Source organism: Cherax quadricarinatus, chromosome 9 (genome assembly GCF_038502225.1).
Source record: "Cherax quadricarinatus isolate ZL_2023a chromosome 9, ASM3850222v1, whole genome shotgun sequence".
Classification (NCBI taxonomy): Eukaryota; Metazoa; Arthropoda; class Malacostraca; order Decapoda; family Parastacidae; genus Cherax; species Cherax quadricarinatus.
Genome location: NC_091300.1, coordinates 997,580 through 1,018,202, shown reverse-complemented (window position 1 = coordinate 1,018,202; position 20,623 = coordinate 997,580). Strand labels below are relative to the sequence as shown.

The window sequence follows — 20,623 nt, the reverse complement described above, 5'->3', positions numbered from 1 at the left end:
TGTAAGTTTTCCATCAAATTTTGTACTTTTGGTTTCATTACCATTGGGAAAAGATTATCGTTTCATGATAAACAATTTTTTTTTTAAATTCTTCGACACTGAGAGCAAGTTTGCGAGCAGGGATCTCTACAGTGAAAGGGTTAATACTGGATATATCTAATTTATAATTAGTCTCTATTGAATGTCTGTTTGAAAATGAAGATTTCCTTCAGAGGTAATAATTAAACCACTATCAATAACATGAACAAAACTGATATTGTTTGTCAGTTCCAGATGTTCTTCCACTTCATGATCTTGTTGGCCAAATTGTTGCTTCTGCCTGCATACTAATCATGACAGCCTGACTGATTAGGTATTGTATGAAGTTTAAGTTGTTTCAAAAACATCGGAAGTGGTATGGACATGACATCCATACTATAACTGTTGTTTTGGGACAACAGTTTGTGCAGGGGAGAGCTCTATCATGATAAATGCTCTGCCCTTAACATGTATTCATTTTCATACCTATTGGCATTTCACCTGTGCATCCATCTACAGTGGTATTTCTATAAGATTTATAGGCACTGTTTTGACCCTTGTGAGTTTAGTGCTTTGCATAAATGTAATGCAAGATTTTCAATATTTGCTGGTGATTTACTACTATATGGATTATGAAACACTGTACCCATAGGGAGTCACACTGCCTCTTTGCTGACAAAACATTGTCAGCAAATAAGTTTTTCATATATGGTGATATGAAACAATAGAATTGGACTGGATTTACAAACTTTGCCTTTTCCATATTTATAGATGAGATTATAAAAGAAGTAAATGTTAGGATGTTGGGAATGCTAAACCCGTAGGATTATACAGCGCCTGTGGGGGGATTGGAAGGTATTCAGGGTTAATTCAGGGAACTGGAGCACAGATCCAGTTCCCTAGATCAAGAGCCCCTCACCAGCATCAAGGAACCTTCCTTGAGGGGGGAATCAAGTACGAAATGGGAGTTAACACAGTTACTTTTTGCTGATGATATGGTACTTATGGGAGATTCTGAAGAAAAGTTGCAAAGGTTAGTGGACGAGTTTGGGAGGGTGTGTAAAGGTAGAAAGTTGAAAGTGAACATAGATAAGAGTAAGGTGATGAGGGTATCAAATGATTTAGACAGAAAAATTGGATATCACATTGGAGAGAGGGAGTATGGAAGAAGTGAATGTTTTCAGATATTTGGGAGTTGACTTTTCAGCAGATGGGTTTATGAAGGATGAGATTAACCATAGAATTGATGAAGGAAAAAAGGTGAGTGGTGCGTCGAAGTATCTGTGGAGACAAAAAAACGTTATCTATGGAGGCAAAGAAGGGAATGTATGAAAGTATAGTGGTACCATCACTCATATGGGTGTGAAGCTTGGGTTGTAAATGCTGCAGCGAGGAGGCAGTGCAGATGTCCTGTCTAAGGGCAATGTGTGGTGTAAATATTATGCAGAGTATTTGGAGTGTGGAAATTAATAGGTGTGGAGCTACTAAAAGTACCAGTCAGAGGGCTGAAGAGGGGTTGAGGTGGTTTGATCATTTAGAATGGATCCAGGTAGAATGACTTGGAGAATGTATAAATCTGTAGGGGAAGGAAGGAGGGGTAGGGGTCTGGGTCATCCTTGAAAAGGTTGGGAGGGGGTAAAGGAGGTTTTGTGGGCAAGGGGCTTGGACTTCTAGCAAGCGTATGAGCATGTTAAATAGGAGTGAATGGAGACAAACGGTTTTTGAGACCTGATGGAGTGTGAGCAGGGTAATATTTGGTGAAGGGATTCAGGGAACCCAGTTAGCAAGACTTGAGTCCTGGAAATGGGAAGTACAGTGCCTGCACTTTAAAGGAGGGGTTTGGGAAATTGACAGTTTGGAGGGACTTCTAAACTGTCGTATCTGCAGAGGCACTCAAAGACAGTGATTATGCATGTGTGAGGTGAAAGTATTTTCTTTTTGGGAATTTTCTTTCTTTCTGGGTCACCCTTGCAGTTTAGTAGTGCTTTTGATTATAATGGGTCACCCTGCCTTGGTGGGAGATGGCCGACTTGAAAAATAAATAAATAAATGTATGCATGTCTCATTAGCAAATAGTCATTTCTTTGACTATGAAAAAGGAAAAATATAAACATGCATGTCATTTGAAGATAAAATTTATTTACATTGCTTCAGCATACACTTAATTTCATGGAGGAGTGGATGCTACATCACCCCCTGCATCATAAGCACTTTGGTGGCATTTACATTTATGACAAGAAAAGGAAAACAAAATGTCCTTATGGCAATGGTTTACAGTGATCATTAAAAAGAGTTGGTTGTAACCAAGCCACAATTTAATATGTAACTTCTGTTGGTATCTACAATAGTTTCCTATTTTTGTCACACTTGTCAAATTTCACCATCATTTGTGAGCCATAAGCTAATACCATAGATCAGGGTTGGGCAAGAGTACAGTTGTGGCATGAAGATTAGTTGAACAATTCCTAGCAAAGAGTTCGATGTATATGGCGGTGTGCTGATCAAACAGAACAAAAGAAGGCGATCAGCTAGAAACGTTCACAAAATCTTTCATGCTTTAACTGGAATGACTTGCTACCTACCTAGTTACATGGGTTATTTCCCATTACAGTCCCCCATATACTGTACAGTGAAAAAAAAAATGGCTAGGACTGTGACAGGACCTTATAAAGCAAGGCAACATTGAAAAGTATCAGTTTATGAAATCAGTACCTCTAGGATCATGGAAAGACAAGTCCTCAGGTTGAAACAATATATTGAGACTAAGAGATCAATTGATAGAACATAATTAAATTTAATTGTTTTATACTCAATACATTGCTTTTCAGAGGTATGTAGAGTAACTGAACTTCATAAACTTGTGCAAGAAAGATTGGGAAGGACATAACCTGAAATGACTTGTGAAAATTAAAGTCAACTCTCGGGTTATACTCTTAAATCTACTAGTATAAAACTTTATTGGATTATTTTTCTAAGAAAGTTTGATATGAATATAATATTGGTAGCTGTGATATTTTTTCTTTTAATCTATACTAGGAACCCTTCACCACATTAAAAAGATTGAAAAACAAGAGCCTTGCTGCTGTCTAACTAGTTATTGTAAAACTAACAAATATGGCCACTATAAGACAAACTAAAAACAACATTGCATGCTAGATGTATATCACAAAAGACACCATACTATGAACATAAAAAAAAAATGAACATGTACATTTCCTGATAAAATAAAAATTCATGTCTACTGGAGCAATAATAGTAATAATAAGATAATGATAATAATACCAGAACAAGCACCAAGTGTGTGGTCAACGCTTGGTGTTTGTCCAGCCTTAACAATTAACATGAAACTTAACCTACAGCCACATATTTATTTGTGGCTTGGGAGCTGCCAAAGTGACCTCTTAACGACCTGGGTCATGACCTTTGACCAGTTTAATGACCCAGGGAGGAGCTGAATGGCCACTAAACAGCTGCAGACAAAGGCACTTGGGACGTCCGTAAATCACTTGAGCAGACTGCGGATGGATGTGGGGGGATTTGAAATACTGATGACGTGACCAGAGTGCCTTATGGGATACAGAACATGGCTTATGTTTAAAAATATTATCCAACTCCCATTTAGAATTGGGAATTGGAAGCATCCCAACTAGCTACTGCTGGCACAATTGCAGGGCAGACAAACCTGCCCCCTCCCCTCCCCCCCAAAAAAAAAGAAATAAAAAAAGAAACAAGGAAACCACCCACGTCACATATCATAGGGATTGATGAATTAAGATTGTTGGTTTAAAGGACTGGTAGACCTAGTGGAAACTATGGTCATTGCTTTAAGTACATTAACTGTGTTTGTTTATTAACTAAGGCTGGAAAACATGACTGGCTATCACCTTAGTTCCTGCTTCATTGAGCTGCCATACATTTACTGCCACTAGAAGGCACCTCATTTCCTCTAAGGCACCAAAAATACTTTATAAGAAACTTTTGAAACTTTAACAAACCTCTAAAACCATTATAAAATCTGTGCTAACAAATAAGAACAATAACAGACTCCCTGCATATTACATAGTCATGTTAAATGAAAAGTGGTGATCAAATATCTTTAACAATTTGACAAACATCGTGCATTTAATTTTTAGTAGTACAAAGTTGGGCTACTTAAGATACAATACTAATTTAATGTGAATCAACATAGGATTTTCATCAGATCTTAATAGTTGAAGAAAACTGCCTCAGCTTACACAATGATAAATTAAGGCTGTTTAAAAACTCCCCATATATATGTTATGATCACTGATCATACACAGATATGCAGACGAGGCTTTTATAAGAATCCTCAAAAATTTAATTTTATTGTAGTATGAAGTCAGTCAGGCCTTGAATCCAAGACAAGCATAAGTATACAAAGAGAATTAAAAGGTATTGTACACGTTTTTATTTATGACTAAATAAGAGTAATGGTAATAGATGTGAAAAAGACTGAAAATATAGCCTTTATCTAAGATGTGAAGTATAGCACTTATTATACATGTATTGAGAGAAGCTTTAGAGGCCAAAAGATGTAAAAACTGCTGCACATGATCACACGACAGGAACTAGGGTAGCCGCAGATGGAAGGAGCATAACAGCCAAAAAAAAAATCAACTAAATAAAATGCAAACAACAGATTGCTCCACTGTCTTGCAAATAAAAAGGAGCACTGAGTGCATTGTCCAAAATAATCGATAGCTTCCCATTAATTTTTGGGAGATTTCATTTTCGGTATTAAAACAGCTGCCTGTATCTAAAATTAATTAATGCCTTTTAGGTAAATATTTTTATATTACTTATATTACAATAATGAGTTTTCTTATACAAGAACATAACTTCAAATACTATTTACATGACAATTAGCTATCATTAATAAATATAATTATTCTGTAACATGATTAAGTCTGGCAATATTTTACTGATCAAGGCAGAACTGGACGGTAAGATTGGTAGTGAATCACTTGATATATGAAGAGGATAGAGGCAATGAGATACACCTCCAAAAAATATAGTCCTAAATGCACGTGATAAAACCACTAAAAGGTATTCACAAAACAGAACTTAACCTACATGGGAGGTTCCCAATACAGGGAACCACCACCACATATTAAGAGTATAACTTGGTAGTCTGTAGGCACTAATCCATCACATACAAAAATTGGGCATTCTTGCCTAATATATTGTTGAAGCTGTACGAGATCAGTGTTGGGATCAGCGTATCTCAAACTTCCCATTTATCACTCAATTATAGCTTCAATCATTCACTTTTCTTCTGATTTCAAGACTATGTAAATGATCCATGCAGCCTGGTTTTTGTGGCTAATTTTCCCTCAGAGGTGAAAACAAAGCATCCATCCGGTGTAGAGAGCCCAAGTTCATGGTACTTTCTGTATCACACGCAAATACACAGTTGCACATTTACATTAATGCTGCCTTTTTTTGTTGTACCACTGTTCACTTCATACACAGTTTCTGATATATTCAGACTGCACATTACCACACTGTATATTCTTGCACAACATTCATTCCCACCTACGAGGTACTAAAACATTAAATTTGGATACCTGTATCCTGGCTTTTTTCCTTTTTACCTCTCACAAAAGCCTTCTTTGCATAAAGCAGGATTGCATACTTTTCTGTCTATCCATTATAGACAATGATAATGCCTTCTGCCTATTCAAGCCACAAGAGGTACATTTTACGTAACCAGGAAACAAAAACCAAATTAACACTACATGTAATGCTATTTTTTCCCCAGGCATTAGTCTTCTCACCACTAACTAAGCATGAGCTTTTTTTTTATTTCATATTTTTATGTTTCACATTTCCATGTTTTCCCCTCTACAGCCACGTAGGAAGATTATCCATTTTTGACGTCTCCAGCATGTCATTTAGGAAATCGGTAGACAGGTCATCATTTAGCTGAAATAAAGATAAAAAATACTTAGTAAACGTTTATGATCCATCTTCAGACAGATACGTGATACATATTGTATTCATGATGCAGCTATCTACTATATATATCTATAAAATATTAGCCTACCCCCTCCTCAACCCTGAAACTTTAATTCTGAAGGAATGACTATACGGTGGAACCCTGGTACTCGAACTTAATTCATTCCAGAAGGCTGTTCGAGTGCCAGTCCGTTCAAGTATCGAACAAATTCTTCCCAACCAATTTTCTTTTTGGTTGGCTGTTGTCACTAATCTTCATAGGCCCCATGGTGACTTATTTATACAAAAATAAAAAAAAAAAAAAATGCGAAGAAACACGAAATAATTTACAGCGAAGTTCTGGCAGGTCGTGTTTGTTTGGTCGAGTGCTGAGTTTGTCTGAGTAGGGAGCTGTTCGAGTACCGAGGTTCCACTGTATTGGGGAAACCTACAGGCAGCCTTATACTTGTCTAGCCCTTATGGAGTCTTTTGTATGTACTGTACTCCTATACTTTCCATGATAATTGCTGTTGTACATTATTGCTAGTATTTTATACCTGCATATTCTTATAACCCTATCATCCTATACAAATATCTCTTAATCCACCCAAAGAGCCTGCATACATGTTATAACCTTCAAATCTTTTCTACTCTCACAGCCCAGCACAGGCCAGATTTTCCTGTTAATCACTTGATCTGCCAGGGTATTGCTACCTGTCCTCACCATCCCATATATTAAATACACTTTCCTTCCCATTTCCTTATAACATACATGCATTTAATATGCAGTTCATTTCAGCACCCAGAATTTTAAATTCATCCATCTCATTCCATTTCTATGTTGAACTCTGCATGAGTTTAAAACAGAAACCTGTTAAAAGTTTTGAATTATTCTTAGTCTCATGAACATATATAGCAGTATGTCAGATCTGAGTCTTGGATTTAATGTACAGGCAGCCCCACTTTACAGCACTTTGCTTTATAGTATTTTGCTAATACAGTGGTTTTCAATTATACCATTCTTCATTCATTCAGACTTCGTACAATAAATATATTCACCACTCACTTTAACCCTTAAACTGTCCAAACGTAGATCTACGTTCACTCGCGTAGCGCTCCGAATGTAGATCTACGTTGTTTTTACATGCTTTCTTATGGAGAAAAATCAAGGTTGGGGCGCTATGCACACAAACATAGATCTACGTTTGGACAGTTTAAGGGTTAAGATCAGGGCAATAATATTTTAAGTAATATGTGTACTCTATATGTATTTTTTTAGGCCTAGCTATATTGCTCATAAACTTTTGTTTTTCTCTTTGGGCCACCCTGCCACAGTGGGATACAGCCAGTTTGTTGATAGAAGAATATTGCTCATTTAATTATTATTATTATAATCAAAAAGAAGCGCTAAGCCACAAGGGCTGTACAGCTGCTCATTTAATATATACATATATAGTGTAAACACATTATCAGGCTTTTATATGTATTTTAATGTGAAAAAGGGCCATGATTTACAACAGTTTTTGCTTTACAGAAGTTGCCCCAAACCTAACCTGCTTTATAAATGGGATCCTCCTGTATCATATATGATGCATGACTGTTACAGTTGATGATCTACTAGTTGATCACTTTCCAAGACTCACAAATGTCAATTTTGATTATATTTCCAGCAATGAGGGAGCTATATACAGAAGAAAAAACTTCATTCTTAACCCAAAACAGAGATAACTTCATTAACTGCTTGGACCAATGGTATAAGATTTATGAATCCATTGACACAAGAATTCACTGATGATTTTGTTGCCATTGAGAACTTGCTCACAGATCAAGGGAATAAAAAAAAAGTAAAGAGAGAGAGGAGGGTAGCAGATGGCCAATAATGGAGATCGTGGTGGGCAGAGATGAGATTGTTCTGCTGTGACGTAACAATGACAGATAATTCTATAACCAATGGACTTTGTTGTTTCTTCATCAAATGACCTAGCAAATTTTATCCCAAATTTCCTAAGCCCATTATATCAAGGGTTTACTGTACGAGGTACTATCAAAAAGCTCCTGGACTGCTGCTTCTGCAAAAAATATATAGGCTTGCCTAAATACCTAGTTTAAGTTATCTCCCTTGAGGTACTCTTCCTTGGGAGGCTATACACTGATCCTAGCGCCTCTCCCATTTCTCGAAACATTTCTGGAACTATTCTTCTCTAGTGCAGCCTGCAATTTGGCATGAATCTCTTCTACATTGTTAAAACACCACTCATAGAGTACCCATAGAAGTCAGAGAAGGCTGGATGTGGAAAGTAGGGAGGGTGGGGGGGATGACAACTATATCGTTTTTGGCCAGAAAACACCGGGCAGACAGTGCCACGATAAGCAGAACATTGTCGTGGTGAATGAATCATTGTGAATAGTCTTCCTCTTTTTTTTTTCAGTGTTGATGGCTGTTTTAAACGCTGATAGATGACCAGAGTGTTCAATATCCTCAACTGATGTTTATCCTTCTTTGAATGAGGAAAACCATTCAAAACACTGCATTGGACCCACTGCTTCATCACCAAAACCTTGCTACAGCATTTTGTGAGTTTCAATAACAATTTTATTGAGCTTGAAACAGAATTTCACACATATGATGTTCTTTCAAAGATTTCATTCTATCACACAAAAAATCACAACAATGCACAGACAAAACAACAAAAAATGCCTGTCTAACCTCAATGAAATGACCAACCACTACTTCACAAGCAAGTGCAGGGCTCAGCATGATCTATGCCACAGCCATATTTCACCCAGGAAGGATGCAAAAAATTAGAGCATGGGAACTTTGTGATATGTCATATTCTGTTCTGTCATCCATTAAATTAACATAGATTCTAAGCTACAGTGCTAGCTATAGTAATCTGTATTATGCAGGTGATAACATTTTTCATCAAATCCTCTGATCAGGTTCTCAGGAATTTAAGCTCTGTAATAATAATAGTCAAGTTAAGCACTAAACCCAAAGGGTCATACAGCACTGCAGGGAGGGTTAAGTTTTGTAGATAATGAATCTGTGTGATCTTGTGTTAAATTATTTTCTAGGTATAACATACCTAAAATTCTTGGCAGCAGATTTACTATATTTATCAAATTAATAAATGTTTTATCATTTCCTATATGGTCCTGCAAATAACCATTACTGTATATATTTTATAATTTCCCTTCTTTTGTACTGTATACCATGCTTGACATAATACAGTGGACCCCCGGTTAACGATATTTTTTCACTCCAGAAGTATGTTCAGGTGCCAGTACTGACCGAATTTGTTCCCATAAGGAATATTGTGAAGTAGATTAGTCCATTTCAGACCCCCAAACATACACGTACAAATGCACTTACATAATTACACTTACATAATTGGTCACATTCGGAGGTAATCGTTATGCGGGGGTCCACTGTATAATTTTAGTGGCCAATAATATATTTTTACCTGTATTGATGGGACAAGATCTTCAGAATCCATTGATTCAAGCTCAGGTGCCTCAAGGATGTTGTTTGCTGGAGAAGTTTTCATCTCAGCTGCAAGAATAAATGTAACATTTATAGAAAAGCTTAGTTAAGCAAATATGCAAAAAAATGTACAAGTGCCTGTAAAACCTAAAGGTGGTTATGCACTATAATATAATAAATTACTTTTGGTGCAAGATTTATAAATATAAAATTTATGAAATCTGGTAGCTACACCTTTCATAAACTGTGTACAGTACATATATATATATGCACATTTACTGTCTGTATGTGTGTATATAACATTGTAGTACTCTTCAAAAGAAGGGACATTTTGTAGGAGAAAATAAAATACCGAGCAGGAGGCTGCCATGTGCTAGTCGCCTCTATCTCCACTCTCCTCACAAATTTATGCAGTATGTTGACAAAGCAGTCACAAGCAGCATTATACAGTATTTTGCTATAATCTTTCTTTCTTTCAACACACCGGCTGTATCCCACCGAGGCAGGGTGGCCCAAAAGGAAAAACGAAAGTTTCTCCTTTTACATTTAGTAATATATACAGGAGAAGAGGTTACTAGCCCCTTGCTCCCGGCATTTTAGTCTATAAATACTACCTAAATGGTCACAGACCGGGCCGCGGGGGCGTTGACCCCCGGAACTCTCTCCAGGTAAACCCCAGGTAAATACTGCATGTATTTAAGGTAAATGTTTTTTTTTAAACTGTCAGAGTAAGGGCTGCTATATGCCTTCCACTGTCATCTCCTCCAATAGAAATGACTTTAAATAGGACTAAAAGCGGACGAAATTGCCGATGCGTAAATTGTGTCAAGACCACTAACTTTGCATCTGCATAATTCCTAAAGTTTTCCATCAAATTTTGTACTTTTGGTGACATTACCTTCAGAAAAAGATTCTCTATTTTAGAAGAAAACAAAAAAGAGGACACTGAGAGCAATATTAATTTCAGGGGTCTGGACAGTGAAAGGGTTAATATATTTAAAATTCATTCATACTACATATACAGGACAATCAATTCTAAAATCAATCCCACTCTTAATAGTTGCAACAGAACTCATAGGCATAATACTTGACAAAAAATTTCTATGATATTCCCTGTGTTCATCTCAACCTATGTAAAAACTCAATGCGCATAAATGGACCTAACATTTGAAACTCTCTGCCTGAAGATCCCAATCTCTATCTGCCAGCCACTTCAAAGCTATTGTTAAAAAAACACTTCCTTACCTTAATATGATCCTGACAATTTATTATGCTGAACAACTTCTGAAACCTGTCTTTCATCCAATATTGTCCCTGTTCTTGTTCCATCATTCTTTCAACTTGGGTACCTAGCCTCATTCTTAATGTATCACTAATTAGTATTCTTATTCTCCAAGATTTGCTTAGAATTATTGGAAACACAACCCCTAAAAATTCATAGGGCTGACTAAAGTGTTTGACTTCATCACCTCTTCTAGTGCATTCTGCTTACCACCTTGAGAATGAAAGAAAAAGTACCTCTTAATTTCCCTATGGCTCATCTTTATATTTAGCTGCCATTGCTGTCCCCTGGCTTTTCGCATCTCAAAAATTGAGTCTATCTAATCCTCCAGATATTTTGTGTCATGGTCAAGTGGGCTCTTACTGGCACTGCATATGCTAAAGATGGATCAAACATAAGTTGCATATAATATTAAATTAATCTTTGTTGAGATTCTGAAAGCAGTTTTTAGGTTAGCTACTTTTACATGTCATAAAGATATAAAACTGACATGGATCATTCAGCACAGGCTTTTTAGTCTAGGACTATGCTGCCCATCTCCATCAGTTTGTCCTTAACCCTGTTGTTGATTATCTCAGTAATTGTTTTTTTAGGTGTCTGACCAGTCTTTTTTTTCTTGCAATCATGTTAGCTTCCAGGGCATACTCAAAGGGGACACTGATCTGTGAATCAATGCTTGGCTCTTTTTTTTTGTATCTCAAGTACCAATAGGGGTCTTCCCTGGTCTTTTCCAATTCTAGTATTGGTTCTTGTTCATATTTAAGTGCACTGTAGAAATTTTATCTTCTATTGAGCTCATTGATCAACTCCGTCCCCTTCTTTTATCAGCATTATCACAGAATCTTTTATGGCTATTTTCCTTTTAATGTGGCAACGAAACAGTTTTGGCCCTACGCTTTGAAGAATATGTCTATGTAATACTGTTTTTCTCTTAGAGATAATTATTCATAGCATATTAACACAATAAAATTACTGTAGTTTAACCTGTTATTCTTGCAAATTTATTATTATAATGATTATAATATTTATTTTACTGTGTCATTTGTAACCCGTAGCTTGCTAGCCTAGTGTGTGGCAGTCAGGTACACTATTAGCCACCAACAATGCCACTAATGGACTTTAGTAAACATCTTGGCTATAGGAAGACTGAAGGATCAAGGGCCTAGTCAAGGTTCACCCAGGGATTTTAGTTAAGTTGATGGGTCAAAAGAGGCTCATAAACCTGTTACATATATATATTTTAAAGCTATGGGCCTATTTTTACCTTACCTTATCATTATAACCAAAAACCCTGAGTAAACCTCTGCTTCAGAGTTCTGGACCCTTAAGTCTATGTAGCTGAGTAGTTCACTTGAAGCCCACCTGTGTTGTTGTTGGCAGCTTCAATCACATATCAGTGAGTACTCACTCTCTCATGCTTTCAGAATCTCTCTCTTACTCTTCCCCCTCAGACTCTCTCTCACACACTAACAGAGAATACCAAGTGAAATGCAAGCTATGGGTTAGAGATAACACAATAATTAACAAAATAAATATTATTTATTATACTAACGAATCTGCGAATGTTACAATTAAGCTACTATACAAAATAACACATACGGATTTAAGATTCCACACTGAGTATTTAACCAAGGAAAACAAATTGGCCCAGGGCTTATTACTAAAAAGAGACCTGATCCCAGTTAGACTATCCTACATTAGAGCATTGCCGCATTGTGACACCACAGATCACCTACAGGTACATTAACTTTCAAATATGTACACCCAATACATGAACCTTATAATAGCCATAGCTCACAATATCAAATACCAACAGAACCTAGTAAAAACCCTAGCCTAACCCTAAAGCAGACCTAGCCACAAAACATGCCTGAAGGACAACCAATAGGTAATTGACCATATTACAGCAGCTACAGGTCCAGGTTGATAAAGTGGCTGTGTTTCAAGCCTTCAAAGAAGACAAGTTGATGCCACTGAGGGACTGTTAATTCTAGGAACTGGACCTGTCCACCCTTTGTTTGTGCTGAACCTGATTGCCTCAAATCCTCTCAGGCTATGTAGGACCCTAAGAATTTAGCACTCCCCCATGAATGTAATAAATATATCTTTTATACATTACAGGCACACAAACTTTTTACTTTATTCTCCTTCAAACTTCCATACAAAAATGTTTAATAATCAAAATTTTCACAGATATTTCCAAATGTTGAATGATCAAAATCACCAGATTTAGAGTACCATGAATTTGTAGGACTGACCACACAACTTCAGGAGTAGACATGATCAGGCCCAAGAGGCATAAGCTGTACAATTTACAAAACACTGGAACCATGCAATCCTTCAGCACTTTTACAAAGGTGCTAATAACAATAATTTGTCACCAACATCAAATTGCAGCAAATGGAACACGTTTCAGTGACCTATACTAATTGAAGCCACCAGAACTAAGATACCAACACAAAGAAACAACCACAATACAGTATAGGAAAAAAAAAGAAAAAATAGCCAGTCCAAACTGAGTTCAAAACAATCACCACAGGCATTCCAGCCACTGTTTGCAAGATTGTTAAAGGAATGTAAAGAGGAACCTAGCATACCTTTGGCTAATCTTTTTAACATATCACTACAAACTGGCATAGTGCCAGTTTGGGAAAATTTATGGAATCAATAAAAGCTGAAGCAATTCGTAGCCATCTTGATAGGCACAGATTGATTAATGAATCTCAACACGGTTTTACAAAGGAGCGTTCCTGTCTTATGAATTTACTAACATTTTTAACTATGGTGTTTGAGGAGGTAGATCATGGAAATGAATACGATATTGTGTATATGGACTTCAGTAAGGCTTTCGACAGAGTTCCACATCAGAGGCTATAGAGGAAACTTAAGGCACATGGAATAGGAGGAGAAATTTCTTCCTGGGTAGAAGCATGGCTGGCAAATAGGCAGCAGAGAGTTTACATAAATAGGGAGAAATCAGAATGGGGGCACGTCACAAGCGGTGTTCCACAGGAGTCAGTGTTGGGCCCGTTGTTGTTCACAACTTACATAAACGATATAGATGAGGGAATAAATAGCGGCATAAGCAAATTTGCTGATGACACCAAAATAGGCCATCCAATTCATTCTAATGAGGACACTAGAGCACTCCAGGATGATTTGAATAGACTGATGCAATGGTCAGAGAAGTGGCAGATGCAGTTTAATATAGACAAATGCAAAGTTCTAAATGTTGGACAGGAAAATAACCATGCGACATAATGTAGATCTTAATACTACTGATTGCGAAAAGGATTTAGGAGCTCTGGTTAGCAGTAATCTAAAACCAAGACAACAGTGCATTAGTGTTCGCAATAAAGCTTCATATCTAGAAGTATAAATATCCTTGGTTAGGCCTCATTTAGATTATGCTGCACAGTTTTGGTCACCGAATTAGAGAATGGATATAAATGCTCTGGAAAACGTATAGAGGAAGATGACAAAGATGATCCCATGTATCAGAAATCTTCCCTATGAGGATAGACTGAGGGCCCTGAATCTGCACTCTCTCGAAAGGCGTAGAATTAGGGGGGATATGATCGAGGTGCATAAATGGAAAACAGGAATAAATAAGGCCGATGTAAATAGCGTGCTGAAAATTTCCAGCCAAGACAGGACTCGCAGCAATGGTTTCAAGTTGGAAAAATTCAAATTCAGGAAGGATATAGGAAAGCACTGGTTTGGTAATAGAGTTGTGGATGAGTGCAACAAACTCCCAAGTACAGTTACTGAGGCTAAAACGTTGTGTAGTTTTAAAAATAGGTTAGATAAATACATGAGTGGGTGTGAGTTGGACCCGACTAGCTTGTGCTGCTTGGTCTGGTGCCATGCTCCTTCCTTGAGTGGAGGTGACCAGACTGGGTGGGTCATTGGGCTAATCTGGGGGGGGGGGGCATTGACCTGCTCCGCATGGGTCAGTAGGCCCGTTGCAGTGTTCCTTCTTTCTTATGTTCTTAAAGTGACCTTCCCTCTGCTCATTAATTAATTACATCCCTCTATTTTGAATACATTATCACGCAAAAAAAATTGACATTATCCCCATTTCTTAATAAACAATAACCAAAAAATGCTTAGTCATAATTTAAGTCATCCTAGTGATGCAAACCTATTAAAAAACCTATAAAACAGACTGAAGGAGTAGAGGGCCCCAATCCTTTCCCAGAAAAATTGCCCAAAATTGACCAGTTCTGCCACTTTGCAGCCTATTTCCAGTCTTAACCAGATTAAAAAACCATCATAAACAATGACCCAAAGTGCTATTTTATTCCGAATGCAAAGTCTGAGATTAGATGCTCCCATCATGCACTGCATGGGGTAGGATTTTTTTTTTTTGTACTGCACACATGCACACACACACACACACACACACACACACACACACACACACACACACACACACACACACACACACACACACACACACACACACACATATATACATACATACATACATACAATACCAGATCATGAGGAAAGATAGAAGGGGCAGAGGGGGAGGGGTTGCTCTGCTCGTAAAAAACCGATGGAAATTCGAGAAAATGGGAGGCATAGACGAGACAGGAGAAAGGGACTACATAGTAGGTACACTTCAGTCTGGGGAGCACAAGGTGGTCATTGCAGTGATGTATATTCCACCACAGAACTGCAGGAGGCCAAGAGAGGAATATGAAGAGAGCAACAGAGCAATGGTGGACACACTTGCTGAGGTGGCAAGAAGAGCTCACTCCAGCAGAGCAAAGTTGCTGGTTATGGGTGATTTCAACCACAGGGAGATTGACTGGGAAAACCTGGAGCCACATGGGAGTCCCAAAACATGGAGAGCCAAGATGTTGGATGTGGTGCTGGAAAACCTCATGCACCAACATGTTAAGGACACTACCAGAGTGAGAGGGGAGGATGAACCAGCAAGATTGGACCTTGTGTTCACCCTGGGCAGCTCAGACATTGAGGACATCACATATGAGAGTCCCCTAGGAGCTAGTGACCACGTGGTTCTGTGCTTTCAATACATAGTAGAGTTGCAAGTGAAGAGAGTAACAGGAGGTGAATGGGAAAAGCCAGACTATAAAAGAAGGGACTACATAGGTTTGAGGAACTTCCTGCAGGAGGTTCCGTGGGACAGAACTGGTAGGAAAGCCAGTAAATGAAATGATGGAATATGTAACAACAAAATGCAAGAAGGCAGTGGAAAGGTTTATTCCCAAGGGCAACAGAAACAATGGGAAGACCAGAACGAGCCCCTGGTTTATCCGACGGTGTAAGGAGGCAAATACAAAGTGCAATAGAGAATGGAAAAAGTACAGAAGGCAGAGAACACATGAAAATAGGGAGATTAGTCGCAGAGCCAGGAACGAGTATGCACAGGTAAGGAGGGAGGCCCAACGACAGTATGAAAATAACATAGCATCGAAAGTCAAAACTGACCCGAAACTGTTGTATAGCCTCATCAGGAGGAAGACAACAGTCAAAGACCAGGTGATCAGACTGAGGACAGAAGGTGGAGAACTCACAAGAAATGATCAGGAGGTATGTGAGGAGCTAAACAGGAGATTTAAGGAAGTTTTTACAGTAGAGACAGGAAGGGCTCTGGGAAGACAGCAAAGGGAACATCAAGAGGGAATATACCAACAAGTGTTGGATGACATATGAACAACCGAGTAGGAGGTGCAGAAGCTGCTAAGTGACCTTGATACCTCAAAGGCGATGGGACCGGACAACATCTCCCCGTGGGTCCTTAGAGAAGGAGCAGAGATGCTGTGCCTGCCCCTAACCACAATCTTCAACACATCCCTTGAAACTGAGCAACTACCTGAGAAATGGAAGACAGCAAATGTAGTCCCCATATTTAAGAAAGGAGACAGAAACGAGGCACTAAACTACAGACCAGTGTCTCTGACATGTATAGTATGCAAAGTCATGGAGAAGATTATCAGGAGGAGAGTGGTGGAACACCTGGAATGGAACAAGATTATAAATGAAAACCAGCATGGGTTCATGGAAGGCAAATCCTGTGTCACAAACTTTCTGGAGTTTTATGACAAGGTAACAGGAGTAAGACATGAGAGAGAGGGGTGGGTTGATTGCATTTTCCTGGACTGCAGGAAGGCCTTTGAGACAGTTCCTCACAAGAGATTAGTGCAGAAGCTGGAGGATCAGGCGCATATAACAGGGAGGGCACTGCAATGGATCAGGGAATACCTGACAGGGAGGCAACAAGTCATGGTACGTGAAGAGGTATCACAGTGGGTGCCTGTGACAAACGGGGTCCCACAGGGGTCAGTTCTAGGACCAGTGCTATTTTTGATATATGCGAACGACATGATGGAAGGAATAGACTCTGAAGTGTCCCTATTCGCAGATGATGTGAAGCTGATGAGAAGAATCAAATCGGATGAGGATGAGGCAGGACTGCAGAGAGACCTGGACAGGCTGGAAACGTGGTCCAGAAACTGGCTTCTCGAATTCAACCCTGCCAAATGCAAAGTCATGAAGATTGGGGAGGGGCAAAGAAGACCGCAGACAGAGTATAGGCTAGGTGGACAAAGACTACAGACCTCACTCAAGGAGAAAGATCTTGGGGTGACCATAACACCGAGCACGTCACCGGAGGCACACATCAACCGAATAACTACTGTAGCATACGGGCGCCTGGCAAACCTGAGAATAGCGTTCCGATACCTTAATAAGGAATCGTTCAAGACACTGTACACTGTGTATGTTAGGCCCATACTGGAGTATGCAGCACCAGTCTGGAACCCACACCTGGTCAAGCATGTCAAGAAGTTAGAGAAAGTACAAAGGTTTGCAACAAGGCTAGTTCCAGAGCTCAGGGGAATGTTGTATGAGGAAAGGTTGAGGGAAATAGGACTGACAACACTGGAGGACAGAAGGGTCAGGGAAGACATGATAACGACATACAAGATACTGCGGGGAATAGACAAGGTGGACAGACACAGGATGTTCCAGAGAGGGGACACAGAAACAAGGGGTCACAATTGGAAGTTGAAGACTCAGACGAGTCACAGGGACGTTAGGAAGTATTTCTTCAGTCATAGAGTCATCAGGAAGTGGAATAGCCTAGCAAGAGAAGTAGTGGAGGCAGGAACCATACATAGTTTTAAGAAGAGGTATGACAAAGCTCAGGAAGCAGAGAGAGAGAGAGGACCTAGTAGCGATCAGTGAAGAGGCGGGGCCAGGAGCTGAGTCTCGACCCCTGCAACCACAATTAGGTGAGTACACACACACACATACACACACAAACCCATTCTTTCAAGTCTAGGCCAAAATTTGCTATCACAGCAAATTTGAGGACACTGAATTATGTGTACTAGTATGGCATAGATGCTATCACCATGAGGTATAGTACTAGTAGACAATGGGCAGCTTAAGGGGTAACCAAATAAATGATAAATAGATATGATCTTAAACACAAGATTAGTCCAAATCTGAAACAAAATTTATTATGCAAATGTAATTTGTTATTATTCACTTTCTAGATTTGATGAGCCTTCAGGAACTTGACCTCCAGCAAATTTGGATGGACATCAGTACTTGAGTGGCTAGGAACAAAGTTATTGTAAAGAGATGAAACAGGATGGGAGATAACCTGAAGTCTCTTGGACTGCATACCATTTTTTACTGAACAGAAATGACTTATCAGGTATAAACTATATTCTTGTTTATTTGCAAATGCTAAAGTAATAGAGAGGTAGTGTTAGGAGTTAGGAATCAAACCCAGTAAACACACCTAGACAGACTAAAGTGGTCAAAGAAGTGGCTATGTATGTTAAACCTGAAGAAATGTAAAATCATGAAAACAAGGAGATGGAAAAGGCAAACCTAGAATTAGGGGCAAGGGGTGAATGTGCAAGTAACCCATAAGTAAAGTATTGTACATGAGTGTCAGCAACAGACTGTACTTGAACTGTGTAACCTCCATAACCAATGCAAACCACAAAATCTTAAAAGACCCTTTAAAGAAAATAAACAAAGATCCATCAGGAAGCTATTATATGACATAAAAGGCCTATTCCTGAGTATTCAATCCCAGTGAGGAGCTGTTCCTTGATCAAGCATGTGATGAAATTAGAAAAAAGACCAAGGCTTAGTTTCAGAACTAAGAGGAATAACTAGAGGAACTAAATCTCATGACCCATGGAAGAGAGATCATAATGTACAAATTATAAGAGGATTTAGTACTTTTCATGAATATAATCCACTAAGAACTCCCTGGGGAAGTGTAACGGAATTCTTCCTCCGTAAGCCATGCATGTCGTAAGAGGCGGCTAATATGCCAGAAGCAAGGGGCTAGTAACCCCTTCTCCTGTTGAAAGAGAAGAATCAATTAAGAATTGACTGAGTAGAAAGGAATAGGCTATTTAAGAGGAAAGGACCAGAGACAAGGGAATAGGAAGGCACTGATAAAAACTGAAGGTTCAGATGAGCCACGGACATTAGGAGACATTTCTTTAGTCTCAGGTTGGCAGAGAAATGGAATGAACCAAACAAGTTGAGGACAAACTTCATAATACAAATTTTCAAGAGCAAATTCCTTAACACACAGTATCAAGAACAGATACTCCCTTCCTCACTCACTGCCTCCTTCCCTCATTAGCTTCCTCACCGATTCACTGCCTCCCTCAGTGTTAGTAAGGCTGGGCGAGGACTGGCACACGTGTCTTAGACGTGTTTAGTGGATGATGCACGTGGCATGACAACAGCATCCCTTACTCATCAGTGTCTGCAACACACTAGTTTAGAGTGACATATAATGCAATGCTAGTTAAATATCAAGAGGTGCAATACTTGAGTAATCGTGTACAAGACAAAATGCACAACAACCACCCTCTCCAATTACACGAGTGAATTTTTAATGCATATAGCAAATTCCTGGTAGAAATAGAGTTGCCACATATAAGTAAAATCACATACAGCAAATCTGCATAAAGCACGGGGAAACCTGTATATGTGAATGACTTGCCAGAAGGGATTAGGCCAGTTGTTTCTGTTTGCTGATGATGTAAAACTAATGAGAGAAAAAAAAAAAAACAATGAAGACAAGGAAAGGCTACAATGGTTCTGGACAAACTGCAATGTAAGTCATATAAATGGTTACTTGAATTCAATCCCAGCAAATGTTAGGTTATAAAAACTGGAGAAGGGTCAAGAAGACTTTAAACTGAGTACAGGTTGGCAATCACTGACCCAGCAATCACTAATCCAGTTCCCTCACTAAGCTGGCACTAATTTCGGGTAGCGTAATTTCAAATTTCCTCGGTTACCTCACCAATGCTGTTTACAGGATTTAGGGCTTCAAAGGAAAAACAGATTATACATAACCTGCTCTCTTTTGATTGCGATCTAACTAATTCTGCTGCGAAGAATCTAGCATTGAGGATGGATGAAGATAATGTTGGGGGAATGGATAAATGTAAGTGAAGATGCAGCTACTGTTCATCATTATAATGCCTCAGAAATTGTGCAGAGGGTTGTAAGTCCACAGCAAGAAGCCAATGGTGGAGAAAGCAGTGATGAAAATGAGGAAGTGTAGCAGAAAGTCTCTCTCTATTGATAGGTTAATTCAGTTGACAGGTGAACTGCTAGAAGGTCTAGAGCAATGCAGTTTTATAAGTAAACAAGAAATAATGAACATTTACATGCTGCAGGATAAACTAATCAAAGAAAGGCCAAAATATATGAAACAGCTCAGCATGCAAGATAAGTCTGAAAAACAGATAAAAAGCATCCAGCAGAGGAGTCACCGCTTGAAAATCTAGTGCCTTCAACATCTGCTCACCCAAATGTGCTGTCACCATCACCAACAGTGCCTCAGTAACCTTCCA

General features: G+C 38.8%; 1 protein-coding gene across 1 annotated transcript in view; it reads right to left on the bottom strand.

Annotated features, from left to right (window-relative positions):
* Positions 1–2,137: 2,137 nt before the first annotated feature.
* The window catches only part of LOC128686156 (WW domain-containing transcription regulator protein 1), a 70,630-nt gene continuing 52,144 nt past the window's right edge, over positions 2,138–20,623 (bottom strand). The window contains exons 4-5 of the mRNA XM_070083148.1: positions 9,441–9,529; positions 2,138–5,964 (exon numbers count right to left, since the gene is read on the bottom strand). Coding sequence (XP_069939249.1) covers positions 5,884–5,964; positions 9,441–9,529 — 170 coding nt within the window. The 3' untranslated portion in view covers positions 2,138–5,883. The remainder of the gene's footprint in view (positions 5,965–9,440; positions 9,530–20,623) is intronic.